The sequence below is a fragment of the Mesoplodon densirostris genome, chromosome 7, assembly GCF_025265405.1.
Source record: "Mesoplodon densirostris isolate mMesDen1 chromosome 7, mMesDen1 primary haplotype, whole genome shotgun sequence".
Lineage (NCBI taxonomy): Eukaryota > Metazoa > Chordata > Mammalia > Artiodactyla > Ziphiidae > Mesoplodon > Mesoplodon densirostris.
Genome location: NC_082667.1, coordinates 56,851,650 through 56,871,857, shown reverse-complemented (window position 1 = coordinate 56,871,857; position 20,208 = coordinate 56,851,650). Strand labels below are relative to the sequence as shown.

Genomic DNA, 20,208 nt, shown 5'->3' with positions numbered 1-20,208 from the left:
TGGGGAGGAGTATAAATTCTAGTTTCACGTCCCCTGAGAACAGAATGTCCTGCAGACCCACTTTAGGAACTGGCAGTTTCCACTACCAGCAAAGTGGCCCAATCTTGGCATCACACTTCCTTTGACTCTCACCTGCAGTCAAGTCCAGGTCATTCCCCTAACATGTCTTAGTGTCACCTACTGCAACCAGACAGGGTGGTCACCCACCTCTCATGTCACTGTCCTGAAGTCCATCCTCTGTGCTGCTGCACACATGCTATTTAGTTGGGAGTTTGCTGAAAACCGGAGGCTTTTTGATGCCAGCTTTTTGAGCCTGCTCAAGTCACACCTGCTGTCTCGAATCCATCCTTGCTGCCATCCACCTAGAAAACTCCTACTCAGCACTCAAGCCTCAGCCTTACCATTGCTATTCTCTACCCCTCACTTCTTGGCAAAGCCGTCCCCACAGTGTACAATGCCCATTCTTAAGTGAAGGAAACCCTAACACTTAATTGAACTTAATTGTCTGCAGAATGTTTTTCCTCCCCTACCAACCCATGAACTCGAAAGCCAAGACCACATCTGATTTCTCTGTATTGCCTGCATCCAGAATAAAGCTTCCCTGGAGCTGTTCAATAAATGTTTGATAGATGAATGAAAGAATAGACTTATGGAAATTGCTTCTTTAAATTTCTGATTAAACTCACCATTTTAACCATTTTAAAGTGTACATTTCAGTGGCATTTAGCACATTCACAGTGTTGTGCAGTCATCACAGCTATCTACTTCCAGAACACTCAAAAAGGAAACGTTTTATCCATTGAATAGTCACTCCCCATTCACCCCCTTTCCCCTAGCCCCTGGCAACCACTAATCAACTTCCTTTCTCTGTGGATTGGCCTATTCTGGACATTTCAAATAAATGGAATCATGCAATATGTGACCTCTGTGTCTGGCTTTTTTCACTTAGCATAATGTTTTCAAGATTCATCCATGTTGTAGCGTGCATCAGAACTTCATTACATTTTAGGGCTGAGTAACAGGCTGTTGTATTGATATACCACTTCTTGCTTATCTGTTGACGTTTAAATGTCTGATGGATATTTAGGTTGTTTCCACCTTTTGACTCTTATAAATGGTGCTGCTATGAACATGTGTGTACAAGTTTTTGTTTAAACACCTGTTTTTTAGGTTTTTTCCTAATAAATTTATTTATTTATTTTTAACTGCCTTGGGTCTTCGTTGCTGCATGCGGGCTTTCTCTAGTTGCAACAAGTGGGGGCTACTCTTCATTGCGGTGCGCGGGCTTCTCATTGCTATGGCTTCTCTTGTTGTGGAGCATGGGCTCTAGGTGCGCGGGCTCAGTAGTTGTGGCGTGTGGGCTTAGTTGCTCCGCAACATGTGGGATCTTCCTGGACCAGGGCTTGAACCCGTGTCCCCTGCATCAGCAGGTGGATTCATAACCACTGCGCCACCAGAGAAGTCCCTAAACATCTGTTTTTAATTTTCTTGAGTACATATCTAGGAATGGAATTGCTGGGTAATATGGCATTATATGTTTAACTTATTGAGGAACCACTAGACTATTTTCCACAACTGCACCATTTTACATTCCCACCAACAATGTACGAGGTGAGGGATTCAATTTTTCCACATTCTCTCCAACACATTTCATTTCTTACTATATCCATTCTAATGAGTGTGAAGTGGTATCTTGTGGTTTTGATTCACATGTCCCTAATAACTAATGATGCTGAGCATCTTTTCATGTATTTTTTGGCCCTTGTGTGTATCTTCTTTGGAGAAATGTCAGTTCAAGTCTTTTGCCCATTCTGTTTGGGTCATTTGTCTTTTTTAATTTATTTATTTTATTTATTTTTGTCTGCGTCGGTTCTTTGTTGCTGTGCGTGGGCTTTCTCTAGTTGCGGCGAGCGGGGCTACTCTTCGATGCAGTGCACAGTCTTCTCATTGCGGTGGCTTCTCTTGTTGCAGAGCACAGACTCTAAGCAAGCCGGCTTCAGTAGTTGTGGCATGTGGGCTCAGTAGTTGTGGCTCATGGGCTCTAGAGCACAGGCTCAGTAGTTGTGGCGCATGGGCTTAGTTGCTCCGTGGCATGTGGGATCTTCCCGGACCAGGGCTCAAACCCATGTCCCCTGCATTAGCAGGCAGATTCTTAACCACTGCACCACCAGGGAAGTCCCGGGTCATTTGTCTTTTTGTTGCTGAGTTGTAAGAGTTCTTTATATATTCTGGATACTAAACCCTGATCAGATACATCCTTTGCAAATATTTTCTGCCATTTTGTGGATTGTATTTTTACTTTTTCTTTAAAAAAAAACTTTTTAATTTTATTTTTTGGCTAAGCTGCACGGCTTGTGGGATCTTAGTTCCCCAACCAGGGATCAAACCAGTGCTCCCTGCAGTGGAAGTGCAGAGTCCTAACAACTGGACTGCCGGGGAATTCCCATGGATTGTTTTCTTACTTTCTTGATAGTGTCCTTTGATGCACAAAAGTTTTTTATTTTGATGAAGTCTAATTTATCTATTTTTTCCCTTGGTTGCTTGTGCTAAGAAACCATTGTCAAAAACAAAGTCATGGAGATTTTCCCCTATGTTTTCTCCCAAGAGCTTTATAGTTTTAGCTCTTATATTTAGATCTTCGATCCGTTTTGAGTTTGTTGGTGTGTATAATGTGAGGTAGGTGCCCACCTTCATTCTTTTGCATGTGGATAGCCAGCTCTCCTTGCACCATTTGTTGAAGACTATTCTTTTCCCATTTTCACATTTGTTTTTGAAAGATATTTTCAAATTATAAGTTAACAATTCTTTTTTTTTCTTTTGTGTATCTTAAAGATTTTGCTTCACTATCTTCTGGGTTACATTGTTTTTGATGAAAAGTCTGCTGTAATTCTTATTTTTGTTCCCTTGTATGTACTATTTCCTTTCATGCTGCTCTTAAGACTTTTTCTTTATCACTGACTTTAGCAATTTTATTAAGATATGACCTGGTATAGTTTTCTTCATGTTTCTTTTGCTTGGGGTTCACTGGGATTCTTGAAATTGTGGTCCTAAAGTTTTCATCATTTTTGGAAAATTTATGGCTGTTATTTCTTCAAAAGAATTTTTTTGCCTCTACTTCCTTCAGGGTCTTCAATTACATGTATGTTAGCCCACTTGAAGTTGTTCCTTAACTCAATGATGCTCTATTCAGTTTTTTTGGTCTTTTTTTCCTCTTGTTGTGTCTTTTTTTTTAATTAATTAATTAGTTAATTATCTTTGGCTGTGTTGGGTCTTCATTGCTGTTTCCGACTTTCTCTAGTTTCAGCAAGTGAAAGCTACTCTTCATTGTGGTGCGTGGGCTTCTCATTGCGGTGGCTTCTTGTTGCGGAGCACGGGTTCTAGGCAAGTGGGCTTCAGTAGTTGTGGCATGAGGGCTCTAGAGCGCAGGCTCAGTAGTTGTGGCCTACAGGCTCAGTTGCTCTGCGGTATGTGGGATCTTCCTGGACCAGGGATGGAACCTGTGTCACCTGCATTGGCAGGCAGATTCTTAACCACTGCTCCACCAGGGAAGTCCATCTTGTTCTGTCTTTTTATGTAGTTTTTATTGCTGTGTCTCCAAATTACTAATCCTTTCTTCTGAAATATCTAATCTATTTTTATCCCATTTTATGTATTTTTTATCTCAAACATTGTAGTTTCTATCCCTAGAACTTTGATTTGGTTTTTTTTTTTTTTTTTTTTAGGAGTCCAAGGGTTTATTCATATAAGCCCTTGATCATAAACCACCCTCACATCCACAGATTGGGAGCAAATTCCTTATTTTAAATGGCCATCATCCGATTAGTCAACTGCAGTTCTCTTCAATGCTGGACACATGGTTTTCAAGGATCAAAGTCTTGAGAGCACTAGATCAGGAAAGGGGAGGAGCAAGACAAGGAAGGGCATCCGAAATGAGCATTTATTTCACAGAAGGCTTGGCACAATGAGGCTGGGGTGACGTGGTTTTAGTGATTGTTCTTGGTTGCCTCCTTTGCTGCAGCAATCAGTGGAGTGAGGCTGGAGAGGGGCTTGGCAATCTTCAGGAACTGATGCTGCAACAGCTCTTTAGCTGAACCTCTCTTCTCCACATCCATTTCAAGACAGCGGTTCAGAAAGTCTCGGAAGATAGCTGACAGCTTCTCTGGGTTCTGAAGCTCTGGGGTCCCATTGGTGGCGATGAGGTACAAGGCTCTCAGAGGATTTTCATTAAGGTATGGGGGCTCCCCTTCAATCATTTCGATGGCCATGATGCCCAGGGACCAAATGTCAACCTTAGGCCCATAGGCCTTCCGTGTCACAACCTCTGGTGCCATCCAGTACGGTGTTCCCACCATAGTGCTCCGTTTGCTCTGCTCTGGGGTGATCTGGGCACAGAATCCAAAATCAGTTAGCTTGACAGAGCCATCCATTCCCAACAGGATGTTGTCACTCTTGATGTCTCTATGAATAACTTGGCTCGAATGCAGAAACTCCAAAGCCTGCAGGCACTCACGGCACACAGCTGCAATCTGGCCTTCATCCATGCAGGTTTCTGTTACCACGTCTGTCAAAGAACCTCCAGCCAAATATTCCATGACAACCCATAGCTCATCTCCCACGAGGTAACTGTCCAAGTAGTTCACAATATTTGGGTTCTTGTTTTCCCTCATGACCAGGATCTCATTAATAATCAGCTCTTTCTTTGGCTGCTGCTGAAGGTTCATCTGCTTAATGGCCACCTCCTGTCCTGTGGCCACATCCATTGCAGTGTACACAGTGCCTGAAGCACCTTGTCCAATCTTCTCAAACCGTGTGTATTTCTTCTTAGGATCGCCCACACTCACTATGCTCCGTAATTTCTCCAAGATCTCCTCATCAGACATTTTTGGCTTCTTCTTCTGCTTCTCAGTATTCCGGGTCAGAGCATCTGGCGTAGTGGTACTATTCTCAGTAGGTGAAATGGGAGATGTAGCCACATCCCGAGTTGGAGTAATAGGAAGTGGTTCAATCACGGACCGTGTGTATACAGATTTTGTGTGCTCTGGGCGTGGAGCAATCACTGGAGGTGGGGTAGCATCATCATCATCATCTTCATCTTCTGAAACTGGTAGCACTGCAGGGGTCTCAGACACCGTCTTCACGTTCAAAGTGTTAGAAGAATTATAATCCTCAGCTGATTTATCTGTAAAGCTCATGTACTTCTGGCTATTGGAGGTCTTCTTCGAGTTATAAAATTCTAATACATCCAGGACAGCCTGCGGGTTTTTCTTCTGCTCTGACTTAGTGATATTTGATGTCTGAAGCAAGCGGGCCCACTGCTCTGGCATCCCTGTAAACTCGCCTGTGACAGCATCAAAACCCACGTGAATCGTGTGCTCGAAATCTGACGGAAGAGAAATCTCTGGCCGTTCCTTCTCCTTCTTTTTATTTGTTTTATCACCAGGTAAGATGGCTCGGTAAAATCGGTCCTTCTTTTTCTTCTCCTCTGGGTTTGGAGGCAGAGGTTTGGAACCGTGGTTTAGGGTTCCAGCATCTTTGCTGCCAGCTCCAATCATGGTGCTGGTATTTCTCATCGGAGGGGCTGGGGGTTTGTCTTGAATGTCTAGGCCGTTATTCGACATTGTCACCACCAGCAGCAGCTACTTCCGCGCACGTTCGGCTCGACTCGGCTCCTCCTCCTTCTCCTCGATTTGGGTTTTTTTAAGTAGCTTTTCAATTTTGGAATAATTTTAGATTCATAGAAAATTTTCAAAGTATTCCATATGCCTCTCATCCAGTTTCAGTTTCTTCTAATGTTATTTTCTTACATTACCATAGTACACTTATCAAAACTGATATCAACACTGGTACATTAATAGTAACTAAACTTCACATTTTATTCAGATTTCAACAGTTTTCCATTAATGTCTTTTTTTCTGTTGCAGGAACCAGTTAAAGATATCACATTTCACTTAGTTGTTATGTCGCCTGTTCTCTTCTGACCCATTACAGTTTCTAACTCTTTTCTTGTTTTTAATGACTTTGAAAGTTTTGAAGAGTACTGGTCATGTATTTTATAGAATATCCTTAATTTGGGTTTGTCTGATGTTTTCCTCATGATTCAACTGGGGTTATGGGTTTGGGGAAAGAATAACATAGAGGTGAAGTGTCCTTATTACATCAAATTAGAGGGCACATGATATCCACACAACATCATTGGTGATGTTATCTTTAAACACTTGGTTAAGGTAGTTTTGCTAGATTTTCCTACTGCAAAGTTACTATTCTTTCCTTTCCATACTCTGTTCTTTAGAAGCAAATCACTAAGTTCAGGCCACACTCAAGGAGAGGGGAGTGATTAAGTTCTACCTCCTATGAAGGGGAGTATCTGCATATATTATTCAGAATTCTCCTATATGGAATAGTTGTCTTTTCTCCCCAATTTATTTGTTAATATCAGTTTGGACTTATGTATATTTATTTAATATTTTGGATGATAATCCAATACTATGTTATTTATTTTATTGGTCAAATTGTTCCAGCTTTTGCCATTGAATGCCCTTTCAGGTTGATTTCTGTGTCTCTTTGACATGCTCCATCCTTTCGTTTTCTGAACACTTCCTTACTTTCTACTATTACATTATACTCTAGGATCATCTTGCATTTACCCTGTTCCAGATCTGCAATCAACCATTTCTCTAAAGAACGCTGGTTCCTTTTATTGGAGAATGGTATTTAGAAACCAGGACATGGACACTGGCTGTGTTTGTTACTACTGGAAGTTGGATCTTTTTTTTTTTCAAATTTTTGGCCATGCCATGTGGTATGCAGGATCTTAGTTCCCCAACCAGGGATAGAACCCATGCCCCCTACAGTGGAAGCACAGAGCCTTAACCACTGGACTGCCAGGGAAGTCCCTGGGTCTTTTTTATATTGCCCATGTCTCTATTTAACATGCTCACTCTTTTCTCTAGCTTCTTGATCATGTGGAATATGGTTACAACTATTTTAATGTCCTTATCTGTCTTTCTGTGGATGAGATGAAGTGAGGTGAATGAAGTTGACATTGTGATGTATCGTTAGGCTACTATTGACCTTCTGATGTATTGATGAGGATCATTTGCTCCAGGTGATACTGCATTTGTTACTACTGGGATTTGGGTCTTTTTTAATATCATCCATGTCTCTATTTAACAAGCTCACTCTTTTCTCTAGCTTCTTGATTATGTGGAATATAGTTATAACTATTTTAATGTCCTTATCTATCCATTCTACCTATCTTGGTCAGTTTAAATTGACTGATTTTTTCCCCTCTCATCATGGTTCCTTCTATATGGGCCCTCTGGCTTTTTGGAAAGAGCTTTTAAGCTTTGTTAGTTGGGGCTAGAGTACTAAATTAGCCTAGGGCTAATTTTGCCCCACTATTGTGGCAAAGCCGATCTGATGCCTTGTGAAATATGCCTTGCCACTCTGAATGCTGGGAACAGGAACTGGACCTGTGTGATCTCCAAGAATTGTTCCTTCTAATTCTTTTGGATGGTTCTTTTTCTGGCTTCAGGTAGTTTCCTCACATGCATGCTGAAGACGCAAGGGGGACCCTCAGCAGATAGCCACAGCTTCCTTTCTGTGCACCTCTCTTCCCTTAGGCATTCTTCCCTGTGAACTCACCACCTTGGCCAGCCCAGACTCCTCACTCCATCTCCTGAACTCAGGGAAACTACTGGGCTCTGCCTCGGTTTACTCTCTTGGTACCATGGCCTGGAAATCCTCTCCAGGAGGTAAGCAGGGACAATCATAGGGCTTACTTCACTTATTTCCTGTCTCTTAGGAATCACTATCTTTAGTTGCCTGTTATCCAATGTCTTAAAAACTGTTGTTCCATATATTTTGTCCAGAGGTAAGTCCAAACCCTATTACTACATCTGGGCCAGAAGCAACAGTATAAGCATAGAAAATTAATAGAGCTAGGGGTTATGATTAGAACACAGGCATGCATATCATAAAACTTAGAGGTAATATCATATAGTGGTTAAGAGTATGGACTCTGGAAAAAAGACTGCCTGGATTCAAATTCTAGCTTTCCATCTTACGAGGTATAAACCCTTGGCCAGTTATGTAATCTTTCTGGGCCTCAATTTCCTCATCTTTAAATGGGGATCATAATGGTCCTATCTCATTGGAATGAAATGAGGGTTAAATAGATTAACATGTAAAGCATTTGGAAGAGTGCTTGGTTCAGAGCAAGCATTCAATAAATATTGGCTATTACTATTCTGAATACAGTAGTCTCCCCCTCTTACTCACAGGGCATACATTCCAAGACCCCCACTGGATGCTTGAAACCATGGATAATACTAAACCCTATATGTACTGTTTACCTATACATATGTACTTATGATAAAGTTCAATAAATTAGGCACAGTAAGAGATTAACAACAATAACAAGATAGAACCATTATAATGATATAGTATAATAAAAATTATGTGCATGTGGTCTCTCTCAAAATATCCTGTTGTACTGTACCCACCCCACTTCTTGTGATATGTGAGATGATAAGACCTCTATGTGATGAGATGAAGTGAGGTGAATGAAGTTGACATTGTGATGTATTGTTAGGTTACTGTTGACTTTCTGATGTTTTGATGAGGATCATCTGCTCCAGGTGATACTGAATTATTGAGATGATCATTGAGATCATGACAGTGTTGATGGTTGGATGTCAGGAGTGGATGACATTAATGGTTGGGGATCCTGGGTGGAACAGAGCAGGCGGCACAAGATTTCATCAAGCTACTCAGAATAGTGTGCAATTTAAAACTTATGAGTTGTTGGGCTTCCCTGGTGGCGGAGTGGTTAAGAATCCGCCTGCCAACGCAGGGGACACGGGTTCAAGCCGTGGTCCGGGATGATCCCACTTGCTGCAGAGCAACTAAATCCGTGTGCCACAACTACTGAGCCTGTGCCCTAGAGCCCACGAGCCACAACTACTGAGCCCGCATCCTGCAACTACTGAAGCCCGCGTGCCTGGAGCCTGAGCTCCACAGCAAGAGAAGCCACTGCAATGAGAAGCCTGCGCACTGCAACGAAAAGTAGCCCCTGCTTGCCACAACTAGAGAAAGCCTGCACGCAGCAACAAAGACCCAACCCAGACATAAATAAATAAATAAATAAATAAATATTAAATTATTTTTTAAAAAATGTATGAATTGTTTATTTCTAGAATTTTCCATTGAATATTTTCTGACCATAGTTGACCACAGGTATCTAAAACTGTAGAAAGCAAAAGTGGGGGGGACTATGTACTTGTTAAAAGTAGCCAGCAAATTTGGCTGTGAGTTCTCTAGTGACCCTAGCAAAGTGGAAATATTGGTTACATGATTTAGTGTCCATAAAATATATACGAACTCTTGTATAAGTGAAGTACAGATTTCAGAATGTTTCCTCCCAATATTTCCTCATAAAGAGGATACTGTGTGTGCCTGGAATAATATACCAGCCAGAGGGAGTTTCCCAGGATTTTGTCTTTGCCATCCCTCCAAATAGCTGATAGCTTCACACTAGAGCTCAGTTCAGTAAAAGTGACTCCACTGGGACTGAAATATTGTAGTACCTTTGGTCTGGCTTAAACCAACGATAAAATGTATAGTGTCAACATAAAACTACTGAACCACATGTCATTTGGGCAGTTCTCCATAAATATAGGGGGGTCAATTAGGAACCAATTACAATTGTTCAGGCAAGACAACTATAGCCTGAGCCAAAGAACTAACTCCAGGATGAAAATGTACTGGCAGGGAGCAAGCCCACTGCACAGTGAGAATCCACAAGGCTTGGCAATTTACTCAGTGTATAGCTACAAGGAGGAGGAACTTTCAAGGCCCAGGAATGGATGTATGGAAAGATGGAAAGAAAAAATGATCTTTGTGTTGTTCAATTTTTCTATAGCTTTACAAATAGTTTGTCTTCTTCCTCTATCAGCTACTGAGGAAGATGTGTCAAAATCTCCCACTATGTGGATTTGTCCATTCTCCTTTTAATTCTGTCTTATATATTTGGAGGCAATGTTTCCAGTTGGTACAAATATGTGCTGCTCATTATATCTTCCTGATGAACTGTCTCTTTTATCATTAAGGCATTTGACTCTATCCCTAATAATGCTTTTTGGCCTAAAATCTATTACTGTTGCATTATTTCATTTTGTATTTGCCTAATATATTTTCCCCATCCTTTTAACATTTCTGTGTCATTATCTTTTGAATGCATTCTTATAACCAACATACAGCTGGATTTTTAAAAATCCAATCTGAGAATCTTTGTCTTTTCTTAAGCATGTTTACATTTCTTCTTCTTATGACATATTGTGGATATTTTCCCCCTTTGTTTTGTCCTTTGCCATGTGTTTTATTTGCTTTATTCTCTTACCCTGCCCTCTTTTACTTTGGTTGTTTTCTTTACTCCCTTTTTTGCCTCACTAGTGGTTTGGAAGTTATACATTCTAATTATATTCCTTCAGTGGGTGTTCTTATGTTATCAATGTGCATACTCAACCTAACGTTAAGTTAATGACTATCTTTAGCACACTGTGAAAATTTCAGGAACTTTAGAGTTCTTTAATTCTGTTCTCCACCCCCTCTATCTTCCACTTAATTTGGTTTTTAGTATTTTAGTTCCAACTGACTTAACCACTCACCCCCCTCCATTAGATGTTTTAACAGCCAGAATTTATTTATATTTACAAACATGCATACCAATTTCTCTGCCTACCTTTCTTTAGTCCTTTCTTTTTATTGAAATATAATTGTGTACAGTAAAATTCATCATTTTAAAGACACAATAGTTTTTAGCATATTCAAAAAATCGTGCAACCATCACCACTATCTAATTTTAGAACATTTCATCATCCCCAAAAGAAATCTCCCCATTCCTTCTATCCCTAGCCCCTGGCAACCATTAATCTACTTTCTGTCTCTATGGATTTACCTATTCTGGGTATTTCATATAAATGGAATCATGTAATATATGGCTTTTTGTGTCTGGCTTCTTTCACTTAGCACAATGTTTTCAATGTTCATCCATGTTGGAACATGTATCAGTCCTTCATTCCTTCTTATGCTTGAATAATATTCAATTTTATGGATAAACCATATTTTATTTATCTATTCATTAGTTGGTGGACATTTGAGTTCTACTTTTTTTTTTTTTTTTTTTTAGCGGTACGCGGGCCTCTCACCGTTGTGGCCTCTCCCACTGCGGAGCACAGGCTCCGGACGCGCAGGCCCAGCAGCCATGGCTCACGGGCCCAGCCGCTCCGTGGCATGTGGGATCCTCCCAAACCCCAAACTGGGGCACGAACCTGTGTCCTCTGCATCGGCAGGCGGACTCTCAACCACTGCGCCACCAGGGAAGCCCGAGTTAGTTCCACTTTTTGGTATTATACATAAGGCTGCTACGTACATTTGTGTACAAGTATTTTTGTGGACATATGTTTTCAGTTCTCTTGGATATATACCTAGCAGTGTAAACCATTATTTCTTATATTCAGTGGTGTGCTGATAGATGTTTAACAACCAGTTCTCATGTAGTAGGAGTAAGGGAGCCCTGACTTGTAGCATTTGTTGAGCTCTGAGGTGCAAATACTCAAGTTACCAATGTGACATCACTGAAATATAGAGAAGGAAAAAAATGCACAGCAGCACACCATTCTATAATATTTCTACCACATAGAAGTAGGAGATAATAACCTCAAGTACATAGATAATAGAAAAATTGTAGTAAAATAATTAAGAATGATGCATTGTGAGGATTTTTTACCTTTATTTTAAAAGTAATTCATTTAATTTCAAGTTTGTATAATTTAATTTTTAGCAATGACTGTGTTTTACAACCAGTTCTCAAAATTCCTTAAAATTCAACAGTCGCTCTTTGGGCTGATAAGAGCTGACTCTAGCACCTCACTTACATCCCCCTCCTTACATCTAACTTATTTTTCTAGATTGAATTTTCTTCTTTTTTTAAAATTAATTAATTAAAAAAATTTTTGGCTGAGTTGGGTCTTCACTGCTGTGCACGGACTTTCTCTGATTGTGGTGAGCAGGGGCTACTCTTCGTTGCGGTGCGATTGTGGTGGCTTCTCTTGTTGCGGAGCACGGGCTCTAAGTGTGTGGGCTTCAGTAGTTGTGGCACACAGGCTCAGTAGTTGTGGCTCGCGGGCTCTAGAGCGCAGGCTCAGTAGTTGTGGCGCACGGGCTTAGTTGCTCCGTGGCATGTGGGATCTTCCTGGATCAGGGCTCGAACCCATGTCCCCTGCATTGGCAGGTGTATTCTTAACAACTGCGCCACCAGGGAAGTCCCCACAGTCTCTTTTATTTGTTTGTTTGTTTGTTTGTTTGTTTATAGTTGAATAGAAAAGAGGTTTAATTTAATTTTTTATATCTTTATTGGAGTATAACTGCTTTATGATGTTGTGTTAGTTTCTGCTGTATAACAAAGTGAATCAGCTATATGTATACATATATTCACATATCCCCTCCCTCTTGACACCCCCTCCCACCCATAGTCTCTTTTAAATGGTTCTATTTTAACCCTTCTTCTCTCTAGTTTGTTGTGTTGGTTGACTCTCCATTTTGCTCATTTCTTTCCTCATGTGGTTTGATACTTTTCAGGAGCAGTTTCATCAAGGATTGTTTTTTCTAGTGGATTCTGCAAGCCCTGGATTGATAAACATCCCTGCAGAGCTATTTTGAATTCACTTCAGCCTAAACCTAAGAATTTTAGTAGGTCTTACTTCAGCCCTAACCTAAGAATTTTAAGGTCTGGACCAATTTTTCTGTTAATTTATCTCACTAGCTGTCTGCACAGACAGGTAGAGTAAATTTAAACCTCCATATGCATTTGGCACTGATTGGGATTTCTGTTTCTCTTGAGTGCCATTTCTTCCCTTCCTAAGGCCTCTTCAGACATCAAGGTTCCTTGAACTTCTCTAACCTTGGGGTAGAGTTTTTCCAGTCTCCTTTTCATGGAAGGGGACAGAGCTTCCAATGTCAGGGTTGTATGCAAGGGGCTCCATTCCAGCTTTCTCATCTGCCCAGGACTGGAGCCCCATCTCCTACTCCTTAGTGTTCGGTGGAACCCTGGCCTGCAGATCTCAGGATCTATAGCTAAGTGTGAAGTCCCTGTGGCAGCTAAGGCACATCACCTATGACCTGTTCTGGCTTTGAGTTTTTCATTTCTTTTTCATTTTTGATATCTGGGGATTTCTCTTTATATTTTTCAAATTTGGCAATAAAAATATAACATCTGTTATAGTTCATCCAGCATCTCTACGTGTCTGTAGCAGGGGGTGGGATGGGAAACCCATCTATATTAGGATAGTTGATCATGTTTCTGGAAGTTCCCAGATCAGAAGGAATCATTCTGTGAGAAAGACATTTATTGTCTTCATTTTTTAGATAAGAAAATGGAAACTCAGAATGGTTGTCCAAATTGCCAAAGCCATAAAACTTTAAATGGGGAAATGGGTTTTGTGTCCAGTCTGTTTGCAAAATCCCATGCAAGGTATCTAGGCATCTTAAAGTTGACTTGGTACCTCTGGCTTCTCTCCATTATTAGCCTTTATGGATAATTCACCCCTGGCATTTTGCTGAAGCAAATACTCTGGAAAAGATTCTTCCTGCTTCTTAGCTAAGGCTGTTTTGAAGAGAAGGGGAGGGAGTAAAACGTAGGTCGTGGAAGCTGGGCTGTCCTGATCCTGAGAGCCCCTGGCTCTCAGAAGCATTTGCCTGGGAGGAAGTGAAAGCCAACAGACATTTCTGCCCCATCCAGAAGCACCCCCAAGCTCACTCGTGCAGTGGGCAGTGAAGGGGACAAACCAAGGGTCTTGCACATTGTCTTTGGTTTGCCTCTGGAAGAAGGAAGAAACCCAAGTGATGGCAGAGACTGGCACATTCTGAGGCTTTTCACTTTGCTCCTTAGACTAGAGCACCTCTTGCCCTGTGCATTCTGCACAGAGCCTGGCCCTGAGTAGGTGCCCTACAAAGGTGATGTGGATCAATGACTCTAACTGAGGAAAAAGAAGCCACATCAAGTATTTACAGTAGAGGGACCTTAATGAGGAAGACTGGTTACACAGGTGATAGGATAGGGGACAGAGAGGCATCCCAGAGCTTATCAAGGAAACCACTGCTACCCAGAAGGCAAAGGGGCAGAGGGAGGAGGCAGTGTCACCAGGAGACAGGAGATGGAAGCCAGGAGCCACATAATCAGAAGCTGGAGCCCTAGCAGTGGAAACAGGAGCCATGGAAAATGTGTAGATGAAAATACCACCTCAGGCAGATGCTATGGGGGGTGGGGTGGGCGGGACATCCCTCTGCCTCCCCTCCCCCACCACAATCTACCCCCAGTCTCCGGCTAGTACTTCCCTTGGGCCAAGGTCACATGTATTAGGGCTTGGATTCACAGCCTGAATGGATCAACCTCCCTGGGTGCTACAGAGCATGGCAGAGCAGAAGGCTGAGGGTTGAGTCTGAGGAAAACAGGCCCAGTACTGGCATGGAAGGAAAGAAGGAAGGAAAAAAGGAAGAAACGAAGACAAGCCTATGTGTAACATATAAGCATTCTAAAATACTTCTTAAATATCCTTTTGCAATTAAAAAGGATCTTTAGGATAAAAAGTTCCCTTCCTTACAGAGTTGTGAGGATCAAGTGACAAAATGGATGTGAAAACCTTTTGAACATTGCCAACTACTGCGTAATTATGAGGCGATCATCATTTACATCATTAGTTCTTTGGATGGAGGAAGTATACTTGAAAATGAGTATAAATGGAAACACTTTATAGAGCATCTATTATGTGTGGACACTTTTTATGCACGTGTATTAGAATATTATTAGCTGCAAGCAATAACTAACAGTGACTTAAACAAGTAGGTAGTTACTTTCTGACATAACAGAGGTGCTCCTCTGGTCTTTCCATCGATTACAAAATGGCTGCTAAGCCCAACCTTCACCTCCAAGTTCAAAGCAGGAAGGGGTGGGGACGGGAAGACAGTTCCTACTTCGCAGTCCTGTTTCATGAGGAAAGCAAAAGCTCTCTCAGTAACTCCCAGGAGAGTTCTATGTAAATCTCATTGGCCGGAGCTGGGCCATATGCGATCACCCCTAACTATGAGAGAGCTGTGGTGGGAGGGAGCAAGGGAGAAATGGCTTCTGGGTGACCAAACAGCAGGATGTGCCACATGCATATAAAGCACAGTACTTGGGCACAGAGTAAGTGCTCAATACATGTTGGCTATTTTGTGTGCATGAGTGTGCGTGTATGTATGTGTGTATCTATGTCTGTATGGTTCTGTGCAGTCCCCATTTCTCCTAACAATCCTGTGAAGTAAAATCATCTACCAATGAGGCCAAACACATGGCTGGTAAAAGGCAGAGCCAGGCTTCAGACCCAGCTCTTTCTGACTGCAGTCCGAACGCTCTTTCCATTGCCTCGCCATGGCCCACCCTCTCCCTAAACTGGCCCCTAAGATCTTGGTGTTGGAGTCACATCAGCCTCAAGTGGGCTTGATGAAGAGAGAAAGTGGGATAGGACCAGCTCTGAAATGAACTGACACCTGTACCTGGGGCTATACACGGAATAACGATGAAGTCATGAGAAGAGGTCCCATAATTACACGTGCTAGACTTCCTGCATTTGCGTGTAGCCACTTTGGAATGATCATGCTGGGAGGCCTGGCACTTGTTCTGATGATGCCACTACTGCCCAAAAACTCCTGTGGGACTCCCCTTCACAAGTCACAAAAAACCTCAATGTCATTACTGTAAAATTACACCTCGTTTCTGACCCAAACCCAGCTGCAGCTCCTCATCTCATTTACCATGAGTTCCAAATGGCTTTTGACTATTGCCAAAAATAAAAAATCATTCCTCAAAGACAGAATTGTATTGCAACTGAGATGCAAAAGAACGGGTTGTCTGCTCTTTTTGGTGTGTTTAAGAAAAAATTACTCACCTTGAGTGGCATTGTGAAAAGAACACAGTGCTTGGTAAAGATTCCCAATGGGGGGCTTCCCTGGTGGCACAGTGGTTGAGAATCTGCCTGCTAATGCAGGGGACACGGTCTGGGAGGATCCCACATGCCGTGGAGCAACTAGGCCCGTGAGCCACAACTACTGAGCCTGCGCGTCTGGAGCCTGTGCTTCACAACAAGAGAGGCTGCAATAGTGAGGGGCCCGCGCACCGCGATGAAGAGTGGCCCCCACTTGCCACAACTAGAGAAAGCCCTCGCACAGAAACGAAGACCCAACACAGCAAAAATAAATTAATTAATTAATAAACTCCTACCCCCAACATCTTCTTAAAAAAAAAAAAAAAGATTCCCAATGGGATAATACTAAATGTAGGTCAGGGCGTTGTGAGATAGGCACACTCATGCATTGGTGGAATTGTAGATTGGTTCTCAGAGCAATTTGGCAGTGAGCATCAAGAACCTTTGAAGAGTTTTAACCAGCTGACCTAGACATTCCATTTCTAGGAATCTTTCTTAGGGAAATAGTCAAAGATGCAGACAAAGATTTATGTATACAGCTATTTATTTTATTTGTAAAACAGTAAAAAGAAGTAACTGGTCCAAATGTCCCACAATGAGGAAATTGTCAGGTAAACTGTGGTATACTCATTAAATGAATATAATGCAGCCATTTAAAATGATGTTTTTGAAGAACTGTCAATGACGTGTTTATGTTCACAATGGAATAGATGCTAAAGCCAGACTATAAAACCACATGCATTACATAGTCCATTTTTACCTTCTATATGCTAAAAAAAGGCTCAAGATATACTCAAAATGGTACCAGTGGTTTTATCTGGGTGATGAAATTATAAGTGATTTAAAATTGTCTTCATTATACTTCTATATATACAATTTTTATCATTATATCTATAACTATTACTTTCATAATTAGAAAAATATGTATGATGAAAATTACTTTTTAAGAAAAAAAGAAATGCGTTTTACTAGGAGAGAAGATATCTCTCCCCAAGGTGCTGATGGCTTGATGAAGGAAATGAAACACATACGCAAATAAATTCATTACAAGGTAATAAGGGCTATAATGGAGGGAAGGATTAGCTCTACCTGGAGTTGAAGTTGGGTGAAAAGAGGTAACATTTGTGCAGGGTCTTGAAGGATGAACAGGAGTTCTCTAGGGCTATGTAAATTGTTAAGCACTATATAAGTGTAAGTTAGTTTTTGGCCTTTATTATGACTGTCAAAGCTTACCTCATATAAAGCTCTCTTTCTTGTCTCTTCCCCATGCTCCCTGAGGCCCAGGATCCCTGGGACAGGAAGCAGCGGCAATTAAACAGTCACACATCAGTGCTCCAGCAAGTGAACTGAGGTGCATCCAACTAAGGAGCAGATCCAGGACCAGAGGACATAAAATTACCTGGGAGCAGGGCCAGGAAGGTGCTGGTGGGTAAACAAGTTCCCCTTTATTTGCCATCCTGTGGAAAGGCTGCCTTTGCTTGGGGCCTCCACCCTGAGTTATAGGGCCATCTCCACCTGGGGGATGGTAAAAACTGAGAACAAGCATCACATATCAGTCCATAATTTACACTGGCAGGAAATGGTGTGTCAGATGTCCTTACAGTCTCCAGACAGAGTGGAGTAGAAAGGAGGAGTGTGAGTGAAGAGACCCGGAAGGTTGGCAAGAGATGATTTGTTTGGGAGAAAGTCTTAGAAGCTCAAGGTTGGAAGAGATTTAAAAATTATCTTACTTAGTCCTCCTGATCCTCTCCCAACATCCCCATCACATTGTCATCCTTCTTGGCCTTCAGGGAGCAGCTCAGAGGCCACCTCTTCTGTTATCTCCCACCTCAATTCCTCCAGCCTATGCTTTAGGTATTCCTTGTTCAATTTTATGAGAAAAAAATTCAATGCCCGCTGTGCACCAGGCAGTGTGCTTATAGTTCTTTGATTGCAGTAGGCCCTCCTGTGCCTCCTGTTGTTTATTTATTTATTCAGGCAACAAACATGTATTGAACACCTACACTATGCTAGGCAGTGTTCTAGACATTGTGATAGAGTGGAGAGAAAGACAGCCAAGATTTTGTGTTCTCTTGGACCTGTCATTCTAGTCAGGGAAACATAAAATAAAGGAATGAATAAGAAAATACCAGGTTGGGCTTCGCTGGTGGCACAGTGGTTGAGAGTCTGCCTGCCAATGCAGGGGACGTGGTTCGTGCCCCGGTCCAGGAAGATCCCACATGCCGCGGAGCGGCTGGGCCCATGAGCCATGGCCGCTGAGCCTGCACGTCCGGATCCTGTGCTCCGCAACGGGAGAGGCCACAACAGTGAGAGGCCCGCGTACCGCAAAAAAAAAAAAAGAAAGAAAGAAAATACCAGGTTATAAATGTCAAGAAGTCCCCTTTGGAGAAATTTAGGGGAAGAACTTTCCATACAAAGAAAGCAGCTAATTCCAAAATCTCAGGGGATAACCGTTGCTTTTTCTAGAAACAAAAAGAACACTGTGGTATTGCACATGGAATACCCTTTTGTGCTTTATCTACAAACAAAAATCTTCTCATTTTTTAGGACTTAGCTCAAGCATTGCCTCTTCAGGCAAATATATCCTATTTATTTTCCCTGGGTAAAAGTGACCACTGTCTCCTTTCCTCCCCACTGGCTCAGAGCAGACTTCTGTCAGCACACATGTAACGACTTGCCATTCTTACCATACTATAGCATTGCTACTCCCTATTGGATCTCAGTCTTGTCAATGGCAGAGCTTCCTGTCTAAATCCCTAATGCCCATCACAGAGCCTGGCACAGAGTCTGTAATCGGTAAACATTTGTTCCTTGAATACATGAATTCTCACATAGCACTTTCTCAAAACCTCCCTGGTGCCGCTTATTCAGAATTAGCAACCCTTTACTGGTTGGTGCCAGGTCCTGCACTGTGTTCTTTCAACTCTGCTACCTCTTATAAGCCTCATGGCAGCCAGGTGCAGTGTTATTATCCTATCCTGTAGTTAAAACTCAGAGGATCAGAGTGACTTCCGTGGTAACTCAGAAATAAGAATCAGGGCTGAGATTTGAACCCAAGTCCTCTTGATGGCAAACCTCAATGCTTCGTTTCCTGTGATGCACCCATCATGCATTAGTTCATTTGTGTACCCATCCTCTCCTTTCTCCTAGATAACCTTTTCCCTTAGGGAAGGATCTGTACTTGACACCATTCCATTCTGTATTCTCCATGACACCAGAACAGTGCTATGTATTTAGGACACACTCAACACAAATCTCTAAGGATGGAAAAGAAAGAATGAATGTGTAAATGAATACTTCACCCAAAGCGGATCAACGACTGATATCAGTTCATAGGACGGTGATGCGCTGGAGGAAGAGATGTTTCTGAGGGGAGGGACCTTCCCAGATACCTCTGCACCCATCTGGGAAAGCTGAGGGTGCCATCTCCATGCTACAGCACTCATTCCTTAGAAATCACACTTTTCACTCAGTTGTACATCTCAGCAGGAAGCCAGGGGCACAAAGGGGAACATGCATGGCTTCCAATGAGGTTAGGTTTCGATTCAGATAGTTAATTTTTGTTTTCTGGGTCTGCATGGTCAATAAATTTTCAACGAGCAGTGATTCTGTTCCTCATCTTTCATTGCTTTATGGGACTTCAGGGAGTGAAAGCATAACATCCTGCTTTCCCATAAGTTCTCTGGCCGCTAGCCTGGCACCAATTAAAGACATGTCCATGCAATTAATCAAAACCAATTTGGAAGCTCTCTGGCACTGCTCCTCTGATGTGCTGCCTGCTCCACATACAGTAGTTCCTCAGCTGCAGCGATGGAGCCAGGCACATAGGAGCTTTTGATGAACTGGTTGTGCCAGCCCCAAGTGTTAACTATGTCATCTGACATGACTAATGAGGCTCCCAACTTGATCTGCGTGAGCGGAGCAGTCCTGCTGTCTGGAGGAGGCTCGGTTTCCAAAGCCAGCCTGGGAAGAGGCTGCAACGTGCAGGGTACACACTCCATCATGTCAGCTAGAGTCCTGGAGGCCTCTAGTGTTGGAGCTGAGAGTCGTCCATGGGGAGGGTGATGGAAACTGTTGGCCAGGCTCTGTGCTGGGCGCTGGTGGGAATGTGACCTGACTTAAACTTCTAGCTCAGCCTCCTCATTTTCTAGACATGGAAGCCAAGAGCCAGCAAAAGTGAGGTGCCTGC

The 20,208-nt window shown here is 42.3% G+C and overlaps 1 protein-coding gene across 1 annotated transcript; it reads right to left on the bottom strand.

The window, feature by feature from the left end:
- Positions 1-3,752: 3,752 nt before the first annotated feature.
- On the bottom strand, positions 3,753-5,670 carry LOC132493194 (serine/threonine-protein kinase PAK 1). The gene has a single exon (XM_060103510.1). The coding sequence runs from the start codon at positions 5,616-5,618 to the stop codon at positions 3,984-3,986; it is 1,635 nt and encodes a 544-aa protein (XP_059959493.1). The 5' UTR covers positions 5,619-5,670; the 3' UTR covers positions 3,753-3,983.
- Positions 5,671-20,208: the final 14,538 nt, after the last annotated feature.